Consider the following 16879-nt stretch of genomic DNA (forward strand, 5'->3'; position numbering starts at 1 on the left):
CATGCCAATGTCTCATTGTATTTCCGTTCTCATTAGTAACACCAATGGATGAAAACTTATATATCAGCTCAACAACAATAATTGTCAGGAAGCTTCAGGAAGTATCTGCATGATAAGGCAGACTTTCCCAGGCCGGGTCACATTCCCAGTTGTACGTGTATCGTCCAAGAAAGGTGGTGTAAACCCCAACAAAGAGTAGCGTTGTGTCTTGCTCTTTGGAGAGAAAGACCCAGTGCTGTTTTGCAAGTGTCCCATTCCCTACCAAGCATTCCTCTCATCTATAATGCTCACCGTGACTTCTCTCGTGATCCACATACTGGTGACCAGCCCCAGCACGAACAGCAGTGGCAGAATAGGCTGCTTCAGTTTAAGGAATATTTTGAGCTGAAGGCAATTTTTAAGAAGATACCAGCTAAAGTGGCTACTCTCTCCCACTTGCTTATAAGCAGGCATGAATCTGTAAAGGTTACTCCTTTTCCTCCTCTACCTGTACATCTAAAGACTCAGTTCCAGCGCGGTTCCAGGGCTAGCCAAACCAGACACAATGGCAGTTTGAGAAGAAATTACTGGCCAGGGACGAGTAGATTGGACAAGGGAGAACAGCTGTCCTCAAAGCAACCCTCTGGTCTGCAGGGTTGCAGGAAGTGGATTTCACGGAGATAGAGAGCAGGGAAGCCCACTTTAAGATTTGCAAGAAGGGTGGATTCTAGGCTGGCAGGCACCAGGGAGAGGAATAGAATTCTTTCAGGAGCTGATTCCTAGAGACACTCCTCTGGTGGGACCACAAGTAAAGGTTTCAGATGAAGGTTTCTGTCATTTTAGGATTGTGTAGGTAAGGCGCTTGCCTCGCATGTGGCCAACCAGGATTCAATACCAATATGGTTCCCCAAACACTTCCGGGAGTTGTAAAACTGGGCTTGAGATCATTCTGTGATGCAAAAGCAAGGAATTTTACTGCTAGCTCGAGCTAGGGTCCAAGTCTCATCCAATGCAGTGGAGTCTTGACAAGGACCCTAACTCTAGTTTCAGGGGACATTATATAGCATATGGTTCCATAAGCTACTCATTCTTTACGGTTAACAAAAGACAATTTCTGGAACATAGGGATTAATTGAGCCCACTTGCTGGACCCAGGAACCTTCCAGGTGGGGTCAGCCTGGCTAGTTATGCATTGTTTGATTTCTGGGAAACCGAAACTATTTCAGTTCCAGGAACTGAACCTGAGGCCTACCTGATTTTTCTCATTTCTGCTGCCTGTCATGGCGTTGCCATTGCTTTTGGTGTGGCTTATTTCTTCAGAGTGGTCAAAGAGCACGAAGCCAGGAGTAAGCTCTGAGCACACCTGGGTGTGAACCAAAAGGAGAAAAGATAAAAACAATGACAACTTAACAAAAAATAAAGAAAGAAAAGAAAACCATAAAAGATCTCCATCCCCTTATCCCTTAGGAAAGGATAAGGAAGGGGAGACATTCTCCTCATTTTCCTCATTTCTTTTTCTTTCCTTTTTTTTTCTTTCTTTTTGGGTCACACCTGGCAATGCTCAGGGGTTACTCCTGGTTCTGCACTCAGGAATTACTCCTGGTGGTGCTCGGGGGACCATATGGGATGCTGGGGATCGCACCACCCAGGTCCATCACAGGCAAGGCAAACGCCCTACCCACTGTACTACTGCTCCAGCCCATCATTTTCCTCATTTCTTAAGGCAAAATTCACACCCAAAAGGACTAAAGGCTAGGTAGAACCGGAGGAGAATCTCCAGAACCCAGAGATGGCATCAGCAGAATCAACAAATCCAGTTCAAACTCAGCTTTTCTGCCATCAGTTCCTCATTTATTGCTTTTTTGGTAATTTTGCTTTCCACGGCTGGCTACTCCTAGAAATTCAAACTTTTCTTTCATCTTGTTCCTTCTCTACTAACTAATAGTTCTTCAATAAAAATTCCAAGAGCCCGAGTTCTAGCTACGCCTTTGCATTACTCTCTTGAGTTCTCCCCTGAGTATGCATCGTGTACATATTAACAAACTTCTGTTGGTTTTTCTCTTATAAATCTGTTTTTCTTCAATCTCCTTTATGGCGCTCCAGCCAATGTACCTAAGAAAAATAGTTTTTCTTCCCGTACTTGAAAAATATATTTTCACATACTTACAGACAAAATAGAGAGGAAGGGTAAAAATGCCTTAATTTTTATGGCCTTATATGGTTTTTAAATGACTAAAATCTGGCAAAGCATTAAAGTCAATGGATGTAATTATCATTAGGCACATTTATGTGTTCTGTTCACGGGCCAGCGATGTTTCGATGAGTACTAAAGACTTTCCTTGCTCTTATATTTTTATTTGCTCTACAAAATTAAATTTTCTCTCTTTCCTAGCAAAATTATACTAATTAGGTTGGTATGATGAAGAGTTTTTACATAATATTTTCCCGAGAGGCTCGGCCTAAAGGATTAAAAAACAAATTGTGCTCAGACTAAACAAAAGTTGAATAATTCATATCAAAATCAACGTAAATTTGAAAATGTTTAACTTGAGTTGTTTTAGTGTTTTATATTGTTCTAGAATATTGAAATTCCTCTACTGCAGAACAAAATAATTTTGATTAATAGAGATAAAAAAGTATAAATCAAAGTTAAAGTTGCCATTTTAGAGGCCAGAAAAATAATAAGAGGCTGGCCTTGTGCACAGCTGACCTAGTTCAATCCTTGGGCCCTTCTACAATTCTCTCAGCACTGCTGGGGGTCACTCCTGAGCACAAAGCCAGAAACAGACCCTCAGCACATATGGGTGTATCCTGCCTTCCCAAATTATCATTGAAATGTATCATATATGGGGCTGGAGTGATAGTACAGTGGGTAGGGCATTTGTCTTGCACTCAGCCGACCCGGGTTCGATTCCCAGCATCCCATATGGTTCCCTGAGCACCGCCAGAGTAATTCCTGAGTGCAGAGCAAGAGTAACCCCTGAGCATTGCTGGGTGTGACCCAAAAAGGGGAAAAAGAAGCATCATATGTGCTAATGAAGTCGGAAGGTCATTCTTTCGTTTTTTGGGGGGCCGCACTGCTTTGTGCTGGGAGATCACTCCTGACCTGGAAGTGGAGGGTGGGAGGGATCACTGCTGGCTGTGGAACTTACATACCCTTTTAGTTTTGGTTTTTGCTGGGGATTGCACCCGTTAGTTGGAAAAACCTGACTGTGTTGTAGTTGGACATTGCTTGTGGCTCAGAGCTGCCAGAACTTTCCTTGGAGCCTATGAGCAGCACAAAACTCCTGGCCTCATGCTTACAATATGGGGCATTTATTTATTTATTCAATTTTTATAATGTAAGTTCACAATATTTTATTACATTCAACATTCGAACACAAATCCCACCACCATTACAACTTCCCACCACCATATTTCAGGAATTTCCATACTGAACTCCAACCCCTGCTGCAGAGCAGAACTGAAATAATTTATTTTGTATTGTTTGTTATGAAAAACCACTGAAAATGATCCAAAAAAGTTTCCTTAGAGGAAAGTGCATAAAGATTGTTGTATTGCATCCAGGGACCCTTAAGCCCTTCTGTAAGAAATTACTAACATGTTGTTAAAGGTTGAACCTTATGTGCTTTCATATATATATTTATATGTCTATATCTGTAAAAATATATTTCCCTCTAAGATGGTTGCCTTTTACTTTAAAGCTCATCAAATGTGGTGCACATTCTTGGAATATTAGTGGTGTGAGGTATGAGGTGTCTGTTCTGGGGGTTTTTGAATGCCATCCTTGGGTCCTTGGGGCTGGGAGGGAAACTCATCTGACCCCCTCCTGGTTGCCACAAATGAAACAGCCGGGCCTGGGTTTGATAGCATGGGGCGTCATTTTATGCTCTCTTCCAAGAGATCTGGGGCATGTTAGTCCAGAAAGACTGAGTCATCTCCTGGCCTCCTTTGTAAATATTTATGGTGAAATACTATTTGCAGTTTTGTTTTTTGTTTGTTTGTTTGTTTGTTTGGGCCACACCCAACAGTGCCTAGGGCTATTCCTGGCTCTGAGTTTAGGGATCGATCACTCCAGGCAGCGCTCAGGGGATCATATGCGAGGGATCAAACCTGGGTCAGCTGTATTATATGAAAGGCAAGTGCTTTCGCCTATCATTCCAACCGAAGTTTTAGGGTTTAATGTTCACATTTCTGCCAATGTGGAGACCTAGTATCAGTTTCACGTGTTATATCTTATATGTACATATGTGTATGTCCGCACTTGCCTGATTTAGTACTGCAAAATTAGTACTGCTTTGATACCATGTGCAACAATTGTGAGCAATCCTCTACTTTTTAAATTTCCCAAACAAATTAATTCTATGCAAAGAGAAGTGATAATTTGAATGTTTGGTCTACTGGGAAACACTACTTGGTTAGATAAGAATCAGTCGATGCATGCTCTCTGAGATGAAGTATTTAATAAGAGAATTAATTAGTCTCTTTATTCCCCAAGCATTTTAGCTCAAATCCTTCTCATGATCCCAAGCAGAGACCGTCTCTGAGGTTGGCAGAAGCACAAGACCTTTCATGGTATTTGGCACTTTCCAACGCATTAAAAAACGTTTTCTGGGGCCCAGGAGGTATTACTAGAGCAGAGTTCTGAGCTTCCCTGGGTGTCCTGGGGATGCCTCTGCAATAAATAAATAAATTAATAAATGAATAAATAAAACTTATTTGATTGTTTAAAAAAATTGTTGATTGAGACTCTGTGGTTTACAATGTAGCACTGTAGCACTGTCCTCCCATTGTTCATTAATTTTCTCGAGTGAGCCCCAGTAACGGCTCCATTGTGAGACTTGTTTTTACTGTTTTTGGCATATCCAATACGCCACAGGAAGCTTGTCAGGCTCTGACGTATGGACGGGACGCTCTCAGTAGCTTGCCACGCTCTCTGAGAGGGATGGAGGAATCCAACCCGGGTCAGCCACGTGCAAGGGAGACGTCCTATGTGCTGTGCTATCGCTCCGCCCCATTGTGGTTTACAATACTATGAATAATAGTTTCTCATGCAGATAATTCCAACTCCACATCCATCACCCACCTCCCTCTCCCAGGATTCCAACCCCCCTCCCTTCTTAAGCCCCACCTCTGCAATCTTAGTTTACCTTCTTGGTCTTTGTGAAACTGGGATCTAATGACAGGAGATTTGAGCAGCAGTCTCTTTTTCTTACAAACATTGATGTAGTCTCAAGGACATTCTGTTGTTTGTTTGGGGGCCACACCCGGTGGTGCTCAGGTCTCACTCCTGACTTTGTGCTCAGTGATCACTCTTGACCTGGGAGTGGAGGGTGGAAGGGATTATTGCTGGCTGTGGGGTTTATATATCCTTTTAATTTGGGCCGTTGCTGTGGATTACTCCCTTTAGTTGGGTACACCAACTGTGTTGTGGTTTGAAATTGCTTGTGGCACAAGGCATTGCTTGCAAAGAAATGTTTCAGACAAAAGATTGTTGTCATAGTTTCTGTTTTTGATGTGTTTAGTTCAAATGGTAGATCTGTCTTTCCATATTGTAACTTTATGTTTCCTATTTTCTTTCAAATTGCCTTAATGTGAATTCCATAAAACTGCTAATGGGACTAGTATTTCAGAGAACATATCCTATGAGAAAGCCATCTTGATTTTTTTTTCTTTTTGGGTCACACCTAGTGATGCTCAGGGGTTATTTATTCCTGGCTCTGCACTCAGGAATTACTCCTGGTGGGGCTTGGGGACCATATGGGATGCCGGGGATTGAACCTAGGTCAGCTGCGTGCAAGGCAAATGCCCTACCTGCTATGCTATTGCTCCCTTCCCCATCTTGCTTTTTATTATTTATTTTGCGGTGCTGGAGATTGAACTCAGAACCTCATATCTGTATGGCAAGAGCTCTATCACTGAATTACATCATCATCTTTTTTTTTTTTATTTTGGCGATGGTGGGAAGGGTTTGGGTCAAATCTGGCGTGCTCAGGAACTACCGCTGGCTCTGTGCTCCTGAATCACTCCTGGTGATGCTTGGGCATCATTTGAAGTACCAGGGATAGAACTAGCTCAATACCACGTAAGAGAAAAGCCTTACCCCTACTATTTCTCAGGCTCTCATCTTATTTTTAGGTCTTTTTGGTGGGGAGGGTCCCACTTGTTTTTTTTTTACCCCAGTCCTTTTCCTTATTTTCCTTTTGAAGATAATTATAGACTTTCTGGTAATGACAGCATCTATTGTTCAAAACAGTAATCCCAGTGTGAATCTTATTCTGAAAACTTAATTTTTTTTTAAAAAATATATGTCAGTAGAGACATGTTGAAAGCACAGTCTTTCCCAAACATTTTGCCTTTCTTTGTATGTGGCATCCCAATAAATTCTCACAATTCTATATTCTTTCATGAATCACATTGCTGACAAAAATATTCATTTCATAATTCCTCTGTTATGTCTTAGGATTTTTTTTACTATTTACATTCTTTTTTTTCATTTTTAAAAAATTTTTATTGAATCACCGTGAGATAGTTACAAGCTTTCATGTTTGGGTTAAAATCACACAACGGTCAACACCCATCCCTCCACCAGTGCACATGGGGAGGTTCTCACTTGGCTGGGCACAGGGCTTAATCCTGGCTCTGCACTCAGGGATCATTCCTGGTGGGGCTCAGGATACTATATGGGGTGTCTGGAAGGAACGAGAGTCAGATGTATCCAAGTCAAGTACCCTACCTGGTGTGCTATCACACTGACCCCTGTTTTAGAATTTTTATTTTATAGAATTAATATTTTATTTAATTATTTTATAGAGAAATAGTGATAGAGATATTTTCCCTCTCTGGCTTTTTTTTAAATACTGAGTTCTATATCTTTGTTTCTTAATCTTGTTTCCTTCACAGTAAAATTAATTTTAATAGCCCATACGGCTTTCCCCCCCAGTCTTGACAATACTAAAGGGAGTGGCTCTGTGCAGACCCTCTCACCTTGCATGGATGGGGGTGATCTACGTGCAAACCTCTTTCTTATTTGGGGGTTCAATCTCTTTGTCTCTGCCTCTAACTTACAGCAGGTCTATGTGGTTTTTGTGTCAGTTACTTTCTGTAGCCTAAAGTTCTGGCACTGGTGGGGAGAAGTTAAGGCATCAGACTATCTTTGAAATACCGGGAGAGAGAGAGAGAGAGAGAGAGAGAGAGAGAGAGAGAGAGAGAGAGAGAGAGAGAGAGAGAGAGGAGAGACCCTGCTTTGGAGTCAGGCTAAGAAGCAGGTGAAGGGAGGGAAACTGGGGGCACTGGTGATGCTGGGAAATGTACACTGGTGGAGGGATGGGTGTTGGAACCCTGTATGACTAAAACATACCATGAATAGCTTTGTAATCTCACAGTGATTCAATAAAAAAAATTTTTTTGGCTTTTTGGGTCACACCCAGCAATGCTTAGGGGCTGCTCCTGGCTCTACACTCAGGAATTATTCCTGGTAGTGCTTGGGGGACCCTATGAGATGTTGGGGATCGAACCTGGGTCAGCCATGTGCAAGGCAAATGCCCTACCCACTGTACTATCGTTCCAGCCCCAGTTAAAAAAAAATCTTGAAAAAAAAAAAAGAAAAAGAAATACTGGGCTCTAGCGTTCTGTGGAAGTTTGAGTCAGGGTCTTGCAAAAGCCCTGGGTTCTCCTTGATGGGCTGGATGAAAGATGCGGGGGGTGGGGGAAGGGGGGAGTTGATGGAGGAGTGATTCTATTTCCATTGAAAGAAAACAAATTTTTCTGCAATTTATCACTCAGTGAGAGGATCAAAGATGGCTATTCAAGTTCCCATATACCCACTTTCCCTCAGTAGCTGGAAAAAAACACATGTTTGGAGCATTAATCTTGTGTCAAAGTCAAGACAGATTAAAATAGTCTATTTGGGAGACTGAAGAAGTGAGTCTTACTGCAATATTGGTGAGAAATAGTTTGAAGATGCTGAGTTTGAGGGGGGAGAGAAAGTAATTGGAGGGAAATAGTTATATGAACTTATGATGATGGACGAGTCGATGATAACGGGGGTTAGTTTTATGGCTCAGGGTCACAGCATCTGCCTGGCATGGGAGAAGCTCTGGGTTCAACATCTAGCACCAAAAGTAATAAAAACAATTCGGATCATAGAAAATGAAAGATTAAGACTTACACGTTATTACAGCTTAGGGACTGAAAGATCGATAATGCTACTGGAGCATGCTGAAAACGACCATTGTTTGAGGGTTCAGATAAAGGTAAACTTTAAATGGGGTCAGTTCAGTGGTAGAGCTCATGCCTTGCATATATACATGTGAGTCCTGGGTTCATTCTTTGGCACTGCAAGGAAGACTGCAAAAAAGACCAAGCAGTGTCCAAAAGAAATAGAGCTATAAATGTGGCCCTTTTAAATTTAACTTTGCTACTGGGTATGTTTTAACAGCAAAAAGAAATGCATAAAATTAATTTCAAAAATATACTTTCGGGAGGCCAGAGAAATAATAAAGTGGGTACTCCTTTCCTTGAACACTATGGACTTAGGTTCAATCCCCAACATCCCGTGTGGTCCCTTGAGCATCACCAGGAATAACTCCTGAGTGCAGAGCCAGGAGAAATCCCTGAGAATCTGCTGGTGTAGCCAAAAACCAAAACCAAAACCAAAAAAACCTCAAATATCCATGTACACTTTTACTTAAGATATTCAAAATTATCATTCTGATAATAAGTAGTGTTTAAAAATGCACAATGAACCCAGGACTCAAATATATATATATATATATATATATATATATATATATATATATTGGTCACAGTCCTCTGTTGTTCATCGATTTGCTCGAGCGGGCCCAGTAACGTCTCCATCATGAAACTTGTTGTTACTGTATTTGGCATATTGAACATGTCACGGGTAGCTTGCCAGGCTTTGCTGTGCGGGCGAGATACTCTCGGTAGCTGGCCAGGCTCTCCAAGAGGGCGGAGGAATCGAACCCGGCTCAGCTGGGCCAGCTGCGTGCAAGGCAAACGCCCTACCGCGGTGCAATCACTCCAATATATATATACATATATATATATATATATGCAAGGCATGAGCTCTACCACTGAACTGACCCCATTCAAAGTTTACCTTATCTATCTACCTACCTATCTTGGTTTAGGGGGCATACCTAGCAGTGCCTGGGGTCTGTTCCCAGACTCTGTGCTGAGGGGCGTTCCCTGGAAGTGCTTGGGGAATCATATGGTGCCAGTAATAGAACTGGCAAGGCAGGTAACTTACCTCCTGGACTATAAGGCAGGTAACTTACCTCCTGGACTATGTCTTCAGGCCCAAGAAGAGTTTTGAGCAGAACCGGCATCCAGACTTCCTCCCCTTCTGCGTGGGTTTTCTCCTTTTGAAATTAATATTAATTTCATCAGCCAAGCGGCACAAATGCTGGCCAACTTTGACCGTGAGTGTGGAAAGGTAGGACTACAGCTGAATCTTACGAAGACAATGTTTATGAGAAACAGCCTCGTTCCTGATGCCCCATTCACTCTCAACGGAATGACCATCTCCGAATGCAACAGCTATGTGTACCTAGGTCGAGAGGTCAACATGACAAATGGCCTGGCACCCGAGCTGCGCAGGAGGGAGAGAGCGGCTTGGAACGCCTTCAAGAACGTTGAAGAAATAGCTAAGAGGACGAAGAACCTCCGGCTCCGGGCACATCTCTTTGATTCCACTGTTCTTCCTGTATTAACATATGCCTCAGAGACCTGGGCCCTACGCAAACAGGATGAGAACGCTATTCAGGTCTCCCAAAGAAGAATAGAAAGAGCTATGCTTGGAATATCACGTTTCACTCAAATGAGAGAACGAATCCAGAGTTCTGACATCCGTCGACGATCAAGAATCAGGGATGCTGTCTCATTTGCCAAGGTGTCGAAAATCAGATGGGCTGGTCACGTAATGAGATTTAAAGATGACCGCTGGACTAGAGCTGTTACTGACTGGATTCCATGGGATGTCAAAAGACCGCGTGGCTGCCCACCTACTAGATGGTCAGACTTCTTCATCAAGATCATGAACGATCGGTTTGAGGCCCTTCATGTTCCCGGAGCGAAGAGATGCCATTGGGCTACACTAGCACGCGACAGGGACAAATGGAGACGGTACTGGCGCCCGCTCGAGCAAATCGCCAACTAATGGGAAGTTAAGTGATTAAGTGAAGTGATTAAGAAATTAAGAAATTAATATTATTAGTTGACTTATTGGAGGCCGTTCTTGTGGACAAGCTTTGCGCTTCTTTCCTATACTGGAACATAAAACAGTGCACCTAAATTGTAGCCATTCCCCAAAGACCTCAAGTCAATGCCTTCTTTTCACTTGCCCTTGAAGCTTATGACTCACAGGACTTCAGCAACCAACAAAGGGGAGAGTTGCCGTAGGACAAGTGATAAGGCCTCCTTTCCCGCCCTCTCCCAGGGCGCCACACACTCGGCACTGTGAGGTGTGCACCAGCCCAGAGGATCTCAGAATCCTGTTCTGAAGGGGTCTTCCTGAAGCGTTAGCGTTTTGGAGTGGTTGGTAAATCACTGGCCATTAGTAATTGAGCTCATGGAAGGTCTGCCTGGTGTGGTTGGGAGGCAATGAAAGGATGGTTTTGGTTTGATTTTATTTTATTTTAACTTTTTGGCTTTTTGAGTCACACCCGGCGATACACAGGAGTTACTCCTGGCTTTGAACTCAGGAATTACTCCTGGACTCCTGGCAGTGCTCAGGGGACCATATGGGATGCCAGGGATCAAACCTGGGTCGGCTGCATACAAGGCAAGCCCTACCTGCTGTACTATCGTTCCAGCTCCCTGAAAGGACAGTTGAATAAACTGAGTTTGTAACATGCAATTCCTCTGGATGTTGGCTTGTGGTTGGTTTAAGATTGGTGAGGGGGGTTGGAGAGATAGTACAGTTGGGAAGGTGCTTGTCTTGCATGCAGCTGACCCAGGTTTAATCTCCAGCACCACATATGGTCCTCTGAGCCCAGCCAGGAGTGGTCCCTGAGCACAGAGCCTGAGGACCTTTGAGTGTGGCATCAAACAAAATACATTGATGAGAATATTGAGCTTAAGTCAGTCACCAATCCTCTCTAGCCCAGTCCTGGTGTGCTGGGTATTGAACAAAGCTGGAAGGATTTGCAGATATAGAGGGCTTAACTATGGCTTCTTGAAGGTGAACAGGGATATAAGCAGTGTATCATCAGCACCTTTGAGGTACCCTCTCGCATCCTCTTAACTCTCACCTACATCTAACTCACGATCCAGCTACAACAGTGTTCAGAGTGGCTTTGGCTCAAGTCTGCCTGCCATCATTTCCCCTCGAGCATAGCCCTGAGTGAAGCATCTTTTATCTGCCGCATAAATCATCTCCGGACCCCTTGTAGAACAGTGACTGCTGAGAAGCTGCCTGGTGAATGCCTGGCTGGACTGTAACATGAGTGGGCTCCACGTCCGATAGGTTAGGTTTCGGCTTAGAGGATGTGTGTGCCAGTGTTAGCATATTCAGACTAACACGCCATCCCCATCATGAATGCTGATCCCTAGAGTTCAGCTGTGTGTAGATGCTGGGCTGCATAGTTACCTTCTAACCTTTCCAAGAGCGACACCAGAAACTTACTTTCCCAGAATCCCTTGCAGTTAGGTAAGGGACCTATTAGCTGCCCATCAGTGTTCCAGTGTGTTCCAGTGAGGCTGATGGGAGATGAACATATGAGAATCCGGCTCAACTTCTCTTGGGTTCAGGGTGGTACAGGCATCTAGTTCAAGGGCGGTGAAGGTTTGGGGTATAACCTGGGGCAGTCTTTGCTGGGGTAGGATTGTAGAATGCTCTGGATATTGTTCCAGTCATTATAGTCCCCAGACCTTACTCTGATCCTCTTACAAATTCTGTGACTGAAGATTATAGCACTGTAGCACTGTCCTTCTGTTGTTCATTGATTTGCTTGAGCGGGGACCAGTAACGTCTCCATTGTGAGACCTGTTACTATTTTTGTCATATCTAATACGTCATGGAGAGCTTGCCAGGTTCTGCCGTGTGGTCGGGAGACTCTTGGTAGCTTGCTGGGCTCTCTGAGAGGGACAGAGGAATCAAACCTGGGTTGGCTGTGTGCAAGGCAAACACCCTACCCACTGTGCTATTGCTCCAGCCCCCGACTGAAGATTATTTATGAAATTTATTTTCTGCTGATCTACCAAATTGGTGTACTATTTAGGGTGTGAGTTCAGCATCTCCCATGGCCCCCATCCCCCAAGGTATGTAACATGCAACGATGAGATGTTTTCTCATTTGCATACTCCTATTGAATGGATCTGGTGACCCCGCCTTGTTGGCATACCTATTGATGGCTGTTACTCTCTGCCAAGGCAGTGCACCAAATTTCTAAGCAGTCAGAAGGAGAAGGGGAGAGCATGCATCTTCCCTTTAACAGCATGACCTAGAAGTTTAACATATTTTCCACTTACATCCCATTGGCCAGAATAGTTACAGGTTCTGTAACCAAGCCTGCCAAAGTTAAGGAAATGTAGTCATCTGGGGCAAAGGAAATAATTATATCCAATAAAAATAGGGTTGAAGAGCCAAAGTGATTGTATAGTCACTGGATCTCTTGTCTTGCATGTGGCCAGTCTGGTTTTGACCCCTGGCACCCCATCTGATCTTCCAAGACTACCAGGCGTAAGCGTTGAACAGAGCCAGGTGTATCCAAAAAACAAAACAAAACAAACATATTAGGAATTGAGTTACCCAACGACTATGTGTTGGCTTTTTGGGTCACACCCAGTAGTGCTCAGGGCTTACTCCTAGCTGTGCACTCAGGAATCACTCCTGGCGATGCTCAGGGGACCGTACAGGATGCTGGATATTGACCACATGCAAGGCAAAGCTCTACCCACTGTATTATTATTCTGGTACCCCTGGAAGATAGTTTTGTTGTGGAAATTTTGCCTTACAGAAGGGCCCATGGGTTCGGTTCCCAACAGCACCCCACATCCCTGAATCGTCTCTCCGAGAGCTGCTGTTAAGGATCCCTAGTGCCACTATAAAGTGGTGAACTGCAATCAAGTGTGAGCAATAAGCAGTAGCACCAACAAAAAGGGAAGGGAAGGGGGAATATAAATAAATAAGCAAAATAAAACAACAACAAGTGAAGCCGGGGTGGTTATCACTAGGTGAAAGAAAGACAAAGTGAATGCTGGAGGGAAGCAAAGTTTTCTTCCCTTCCCCAGAGCTTGATCCATTATGAGCACTTAAACCTAGATTCATTAAAGACTATTTGGTGTTTCTTTTTCTTGTTGTTTGAGTATAGAATTCACCTAAAACATATACGTCACAATCAGCAGTGCAGCAGACCAACCCAGAATACTTGAGTTATGATTTCTGTGGTTTCTCTTTTTTCAGTCCCCCTGACATTTCTGCTTTATTCGCTTTCTGGTATTGTAATTCCAATGACCTTACTTCCTTCAATCTTTATGACTGGTTTTCTAGCCCTTGCAGAAAGGGCACGGCAAAAGATCTGTGGAAAGGGTGAAGGTGAAAACAAAGGGTAACAGCAAGCAGGTTGGGGTGCATGGGTGGGCGCGTGAGAACCTGGGGGCAAGATAAGCAAGAGAGGCACCAGGATGACAGGGGAGACCACTGGACCACTGACGCAAAGATAAGATTTGACCACTCTGCATTTATAAAGGCGTTTGCACTAGTTTGAGTTCCTGCCAAAAACATACACACAGACACAAAAACACCAGACTCTGTCTAATTGAATGAAAAAAATCTAATTAAAATAACTTTGAGGGCCCCTGGAGAAATGACTCAGTTAAAAGTCCTGTCTTGCAAGTCCAAGGTCAAGAGTTTGATCCCCAGTGCGGCCCATCACAAGAACACAGTTACGTAGGCTCTGCCATCTGAGCCCCTGGCACTCAGGAGAGCATGAGCAAGATTCGCAAGTGAAGGTGTGAGAACACTGGCTTGTGTGAGTCCCACAGTGACCTCCAGCAATTGTTGCCACCAGGGAGGGAGAGGCATCCAGGCCAAGGGTATGAGTGTTGCCACAAGCTGTGTAATGCTGGGGTCATGGCAACAGGGCAACAACAACAAAGGAGAAGAGGAAGGAAGCACAAAAAAACAATGGCTCACACAATTCTTAGGAATTTCCTCTGAAGCTCAGCTTCCAGGACTGGGTCTCAAATCACATGGTAAAACTGGTTTGCTTAGAAAACTGCCACCTCTCTCTGTCTCTCTCTGTCTTTCTCTGTCTCTCTGTCTGTCTCTCTTCTCTCTCTCTCTCTTTCTCTCTCTTTCTCTCTCTCTCTCTCTCTCTCTCTCTCTCTCTCTCTCTCTCTCTCTCTCTCTCTCTCTTTCTCCCTCTCTCCTTTTGGGCATTGTGGTTCACAATACAGATACTGAGAAGTTATCAGGTATATCCCTTCACCTACTTTTAACACTCAGTTCTTGTCCACTGTGATCATTTCTAGCTATTATTGTCATACTGGTCCCTTCTCTATCTTACCTACCCTCCACCCCGCACACACTTGTGGTTGATTTCAACCACTGACCAGTACTCTGAGCCCCTGTTTTCTCTGACCATGGATATTAAAGTCTGGGAAGAGAGGGTCGATGGGAGGGAAACTGGGGACACTGGTGCTAGGAAATGTGCACTGGTGGAGGGATGGGTGTTGGAACGATGTATAGTTGAAATCTAATATGAACAACTTTGTAAAGGTCTATCTCACGGTGATTCACTCTCACTGTCACTGTCCTCCTGCTGTTCATCGATTTGCTCCAGCGGGCCCAGTAATGTCTCCATTGTGAGACTTCTTGTTACTGTGTTTGGCATATTGAATACATCACAGGTAGCTTGCCAGACTTTGCCATGCGGGTGAAATACTCTCAGTAGCTTGCTGGGCTCTCTGAGAGGGGCAGAGGAACCGAACCTGGGTTGGCAGGGTCTGCTGTTTGCAAGGCAAATGCCCTACCGCTGTGCTATCACTCCAGTCCCACAGTGATTCAATAAAAATAAAATAAATAAATAAAAAACTCCCAACTACCCCCCCCCCAAAAAAAAAAAGAAAGAAAGAAAGGAAAGGAAAGGAAAGGAAAGGAAAGGAAAGGAAAGGAAAGGAAAGGAAAGGAAAGGAAAAAGAAACTGTAACCACTGGGCTTAAGCTTTGCCATTCGCTTTTGTGCCAGGAGGTTAAGGTTGACAATGTATCGACCCTGGCTCTGAAACATTTCTGCATCCCGGAGTCTGGTTCATCTGCTGCTGTTATTGTTGTATGCTGGCTGCCTCTGTGCCAGCAAAGGAAACTCCTGGGCCAACGCTTTGTAGCCCTGTGCAGCCCTGCCAGCTGCCCACTCAGATGGCAACAGGGAAGAATGGTCTTGCAGCTTATCTGCAGTGAATGAAGTATAGGGAGCAAGCTTTCTGAGTGGATTTATTTCTAACTTGTTTTACTGAATCACTGTGAGACACAGTTACAAACCTTTCATGATTGAGTTTCAGTCATACAGTGATCAAACACTCATCCCTCCACCAGTGTAGCTTTCCCATAACCTATGTCCCCAGTATCCCTCCCACTGCCCCCCAACTCCTGACTCTTTGGCAGACACTTTCCTTTTCACTCTTTCTCTACTTTTGGCATATGGTTTGCAATACAGACACCGAGAGGCCATCACGTTTGGTCCTTTATCTACTTTCAGCGCACATCTCCCATCCTGAGCGATCCCTCCAACCATCATTGACTTAGTGATCCCTTCTCTATCCCAGCTGCCTTCTCTCCCAACACTTGAGACAGGCTGCCAACCATGGAGCAATCTTCCTTGCCCCTGTCTCTACTGTCCTTGGGTGTTAGTCTCATACTATATTATTTTATAGTCTACAAATGAGTGCAGTCGTTCAATGTCTGTCTCTCTCTTTCTGGCTCATTTTATATAGCATGATACTTTCTGAGTGGTTTTATCACGCAAAGGAACAATGGTTAAAAGGCCTGTCTGGCTCCATTTTTTGGTTGTTTGGCCATACCCAGAAGTGCTCCAGGATCCATCCTGGTGGAGCTTAAGGGACCATAAGCCGTACCAGGGATTGAATAGAGATCAGTCTGCTGCGTGCAAGGCAAGTATCTTACCTCTTGTACTGTCTATTAGATCCCCAAAGCCACTGGCCTGTACGGAAACAGAACACATGTCTATGTCAGTAATTCATGTTGTTTGCTCTGCTAGAAAGAAAAACTCACACATTTATTTTGAACTCAGATACGGGAGAAAACAATGGTTCCCCCTGCCAAACACACATTGAACTTGCCCTTCTAGTTCTGCGTTTTAAATAACAATCAGTCTTTCACTCTAAAGTTATTGCTGGGGACTTTTGTTTTAAACACACACACACACACACACACACACACACACACACACACACACACACACTCCTCTTAACTTTTTTATAACAACTTCCTACCATTCAACAAATGAGCATCAGAGACTTAAAGATTTGAGATTTGAGGCCAGAGAACTTGAATATAATGGAACTTGGTGGCTAGCCCAGGTTTCTTTTGAAAAACGTTTTTAAAAATTTAGTCACTCTGCATTACAAAGTTTAGTCATGATTGTGTTTCAGGCATACAGTGTTGTAACACTAATCCCTTCGCCAGTATCCACTTACCTCTCCCAGTTTCCCCCTACACACACACACACACACACACACACACACACACACACACACACCATTTCCCTCCCTTCCACCAGGCTCTATGTGAGGTGTTTCCCCCTCTCCCCCAATAATTTTTAGCACTGTGGTTTACTGTTGCTGATTGAAGAGAAACAGGTCAAGTTTCTTGACTAAATGTTTTCCCTTTTTATTACCTTGCATAAGAAACTCTGGTA

General features: G+C 43.8%; 1 protein-coding gene across 1 annotated transcript in view; it reads right to left on the reverse strand.

The window, feature by feature from the left end:
- The window catches only part of MCUR1 (mitochondrial calcium uniporter regulator 1), a 36693-nt gene extending 35432 nt beyond the window's left edge, over positions 1-1261 (reverse strand). Inside the window, exons 1-2 of the mRNA XM_056132130.1 lie at positions 1232-1261; positions 318-384 (exon numbers count right to left, since the gene is read on the reverse strand). Of these exons, the coding sequence (XP_055988105.1) occupies positions 318-384; positions 1232-1261 (97 nt within the window). The remainder of the gene's footprint in view (positions 1-317; positions 385-1231) is intronic.
- Between the last annotated feature and the right edge of the window lie 15618 nt (positions 1262-16879).

This window comes from Sorex fumeus, unplaced genomic scaffold (genome assembly GCF_029834395.1).
Source record: "Sorex fumeus unplaced genomic scaffold, SorFum_2.1 ptg000094l, whole genome shotgun sequence".
Classification (NCBI taxonomy): Eukaryota; Metazoa; Chordata; class Mammalia; order Eulipotyphla; family Soricidae; genus Sorex; species Sorex fumeus.